At 46.6% G+C, this 4,190-nt stretch overlaps 1 protein-coding gene across 1 annotated transcript; it reads right to left on the bottom strand.

The window, feature by feature from the left end:
• Positions 1–261: 261 nt before the first annotated feature.
• On the bottom strand, positions 262–894 carry LOC120843526 (nuclear apoptosis-inducing factor 1-like). Its single transcript, XM_040214917.1, has 2 exons — positions 594–894; positions 262–377 (listed from the first exon to the last, which is right to left on the bottom strand). The coding sequence occupies exons 1-2, from the start codon at positions 892–894 to the stop codon at positions 262–264; spliced, it is 417 nt and encodes a 138-aa protein (XP_040070851.1).
• Between the last annotated feature and the right edge of the window lie 3,296 nt (positions 895–4,190).

Below are 4,190 nucleotides of genomic sequence, written 5' to 3'. Positions count from 1 at the left end.
AGCGCAGTGGTCTTTCATTGACATGCCTAGCTCGACTTTAACTTCAGGTAACATGGCTCAAAGTTTTAGAGTTCTTGGATGTGCACGGTTCCTTCTTGCTCTGGAGAGAACACACCAGAACATTTCTTTGAGTGGCCCAGTATTTAGTACTTGCGAACTTCAGATATGATTATGGATACAATATTAGCTTTGCTAGTAGAACCCCCAATCGTGTGGATCTCGAAAGGCTAGACTTCGTACAAATAGCAGTAACATGACAGCTCATTCGTCGGTGTCTATGCCTCCTTCGATACCCAGAAGGTTGGGGCTTGTGGAACCGATGACCGTCAGCACAGCCTCAGCCAGCGGTGTCAGCGTGTGGTCGTTGCGCCCTGCGCCTGTGGAAGACAAGGTTCTCTTTATATTTTGTTTGAGCATTAAATTTTGTCTGATTGCAGCAGGCACATTCATTGTTTTGATTTGATTAATAGCTTTATATCTTAATTGCTTCTATAATTTAGCCAAGAAAATGAGAAAGTGGAAAAAAACTTCTTTAGCACACAGAATGTGTGCTTCATTTTTATGTGCAGTAAAAACATGTATAGTAAACTCACCGGTCGTGGAGTCTGCTCTCTTCGAGAGGGTCAGTTCAGCGCGGCTGCGAGATTTGAGGTTTTGCCACTGTTTTTTGAGTTGCGGCACAGTGCGCAGCGTCGATGGATGCCGCGAATTCATCACGGATGCGATCTCCTGCCACGCTTTTCTTTTAGCAGCTTTTGTAATATTGTTGTTAAATTTGTTCTTAATTATACGTTTTCGTTTCTCGATTTCGTAAACCAATTGAAACTTATCATCTTCGGACCAATTTGATTTCTTTACCTTGGGAGGCATCCGTGATGGACCGGCGACATCCATGTCTGCGTGCAGCAAACTCAGACGGTCGTCTGCTAACTTAATGATTGAAACATAATTATCAACTTTTATTGCAAATGCTTACGAGAAAATACGTCCTGCGCATTTTTTTTTCTAAAAAAATTATGCGTCTAAGGACACGCAGGCATTTCTGTAGACAACTTTATTCGGCGTACGCACTGGACGTCGACGAGGGTGGTGACAGGCGATCGCGATACGAAGCAATATGACAGCGTTGGTGCGCACTAAACTCTACCCAAAACCGAGCATCGCTGACTCTTTTTTCTTTCTTCTATTTTGCACAAAACCACGGTATGTACGAGACATGTGCCGCAGTTTTGCGACTGTCGTCGTTTCTCTTTGCAGAAACCGATCGCAGCGTAGCAGAAGCAGACGATCTCTCACTTGCCGCCTCGCGTCGCCGGCGCTTTCTTATTGGACAGAAGGTCACAACTCGTCACTTCCACGTCCGGAATCTTCGGCCGTGTTCCAAAATTTACTCGGTCTCACTCTAGGGTAAAGGTTTTGTACCTTTGCGATCGAAAACCTACCCGCGTCCGGCATTACTCGAGTTTTGTTGTTACGTGACAGAATCTGCCAGGGTAACTCGGATCCATTCGAGTAGATTTGGAACGCACCCTCTGTTTCCTCCGGTATTTCTTCAGTTTTCCCTAGATTCCCTCTCTAGGTACTGCTCACTCCGTTCTTGGCGGTCTGGGTGCCAGACTCAAGTCCGAACTTGAGTCAAGACCGCGCCGGAGACCGTGCTGGATCCGTCTTGGTCTCAGTCACGGTCTCAGCCGAGACCGCCAGGCGCCTGAGTCAAGACTTGAGCCAAGACTTGAGTCAAGACTTTCTAGCAAGCGGCCCCTGTGATTTTTGAACGGTCGCGTTATCCTAGCGAAACCTAGCCACATGTATTTGTCCATAACAACCATCCTAGCAACGGGTTGTTTAGACCCATGACGTCACAGTTACGGAGTCAATAAGCTCGTGCAAATTAAAAAAAAATGGAACGGAATATTGTTGCACCGCCCCTTAAGGCTAGTTGACACACCCCCGTTTTCTTCAGGCTGGTTGAGACACCTGCAACGAGCGCTTTATCAACGACTGCATCCGTTCTGACCGGAGCGACCGGAACGACCGCTCTGCGCCGCTCGTACAAACTCCCGCAACCTCTGCAACAAGCGCAGCGGGTCGTCCGGACAGCGACCGCTTCTACGCCGCCGTCAGTTGTCTCAGCGGTGCCTTCAAAAAGAAAGGGACGCGCTGCCACTCACTGGCGTGACAGAGAATAGACACAGTTTTCCATAACCTCAAGCTTTTTTTTTTCTCAGGATAGGCTTGCAGGGTAGAGTGGATGAAACAAAGAAACGAAAAAGATGTAGTACGCCATCTTGGACGATAGCGACTTTAACACACGACTTTGCCAATATTACAAATCTCGCCACACGCCTTTTCTACGATTACAAAAGAAAATGTTACCAGCGATACAACAACGTAGAAATATGATTTCGTGATCACATATGCAGAGGCTCCGAACGTTCAGGATTGCTAACACTAATCACTTTCCGCTGGTCATGAAAACGCGTGAAAATTCCCATCCAATGCATCCGGTACGCACTACTAATACCTTGAACTTGAACACACGAATGGAATACGCAATAGAAGAAATACGGGCGAGGGTTGACTACGCAATCGCTAAAAACACCAACGTAGTCGAAGTAAACAAACACGACGGCATGAGCGATTCTGCTATCTTGAGAGTTCCTCCACGACATCGCCGCACGAGTAGACCGATCTTCCCTTCTAATACGTGCTGGATATCACAGCGACACACGACGGCAATTAATTCGAGGAAAGCGCTCTACGCGGAACGACGAGCTTGCACTTCGCCGACGATCACCACCAACGCCATGTTAGCTGGAACCGCGACCGGCATGCAGCGCACGCGACCGAGCTCTCCTCGACCTGTGATTGGTCTGTCGGTGCGTTCGCTCCCGCCGTTCCCAAACGTAGCGAAAACGTTCAGCCCGGCTCAACTACTTGCGTCGCGAACGAACACCAACGAAACGGCCGTTTGGCGCTTCGTTGCTATGGAAACTCGTCGTTCGAACCGGTTTCATTCGTTCGTAAGCGTAGTGGTCGCTCCGAGCGCAAGTGCGTGAACGGGCCTTTACGCTGCGAAGCTTACGTGCGCCTACGTCGAGATACGACCAGAAGTCACCGGCACATCCGTGCTTCATACGAAGCGTTGCGGGTGTGCCGGAGACTTGCCTTCGTGTCTCAGCGTAAGCGCAAGCTTTGTAACACAAGAAAAAATCTCTGTTGTGTGAACTAAGAGTCAGTGTGAACCAGCCATTCAACTAAAGGCGCACTTTGTGTTCTTTACAAGTACCGGTATACTTTGGAGGCCTCTCCTCCAGCCCCTCCATGACTCTGCGGGCTGTAGGAACGAAAGGGGGCGGAGTGCAGCAGCAAAACGAAATGAAGGACGGCATTTTTGCTTTCGAAAAATTGGCTTCGTTGTTCTTGTTGGTTGTCGTTTCGGTCCAGTTGAATACACAACTTTTCAAAAACGCATCATGCACTACGTTATTTGGTTAGTCAACGATTAAAGATTTACGTTTTATTATTCCTCTCTGCTTTTTAGCTCTCAAAAGGTTGTCGTTCACTTCACCGACAAGAGGTTAATTTTTTTTTTTTTAACACGACTTGCTGAAAAAAGTACGCCTTGTTTTTTAGCAAAATATATATCGCTCTGAGCGAGATAACTCCGTGAACGACGCGCTGCCTGGGAACTGACACAAATTGCCGCCTATATCGTTTCACTGTGTTCCCAGGAGTCTGGTCATTGCAATTATATTTTTATTTATATATGAAACGGAAGCACTTGCATTCTAAACCTTGCGCTCGCCATATTATTTCTTTTTTTTTTTTGTTTTACATTGGTTACGGTTTACGCCTTGTCACAGCGAAGCAGTTTTTTTTTCTTCTCGACACAAGAGTAACGTATTCGGTAACGGAGGTATTGAGCTACGCAGAATTTCCATTTGGAAAAAAATAATGAAAGCGACTGAGCAAAGTTATATATCCCACGCTCTTGACAAACAAGCATTTTCCTGGATACTTCCGCTTACTTTAATAAAAATAATCGTTTCGCAGCCATTAGTAGACTCTATCTAACTGAACTGCTTAGACTGCGAAGTTATTGAATCGTTGATTGATGATTGCGAACATCATTTAGCTCTCGAAGAGAACATGATTTGCCCATATGCGCAAAGCATCAGTTCGATTTT

This window comes from Ixodes scapularis, unplaced genomic scaffold (genome assembly GCF_016920785.2).
Source record: "Ixodes scapularis isolate PalLabHiFi unplaced genomic scaffold, ASM1692078v2 PGA_scaffold5__190_contigs__length_132052651, whole genome shotgun sequence".
NCBI lineage: Eukaryota > Metazoa > Arthropoda > Arachnida > Ixodida > Ixodidae > Ixodes > Ixodes scapularis.
Note: the sequence above shows the minus strand (reverse complement) of the source record. Positions and strands in the feature narration are given on the sequence as shown.

Coding starts and splice junctions, on each gene's coding strand:
- LOC120843526 (XM_040214917.1), bottom strand. CDS start 894: ATGGATGTCGCCGGTCCATCACGGATGCCTCCCAAGGTAAAGAAATCA. Junction 378..593: donor GAGAGCAGACTCCACGACCG/GTGAGTTTACTA, acceptor TGTCTTCCACAG/GCGCAGGGCGCAACGACCAC.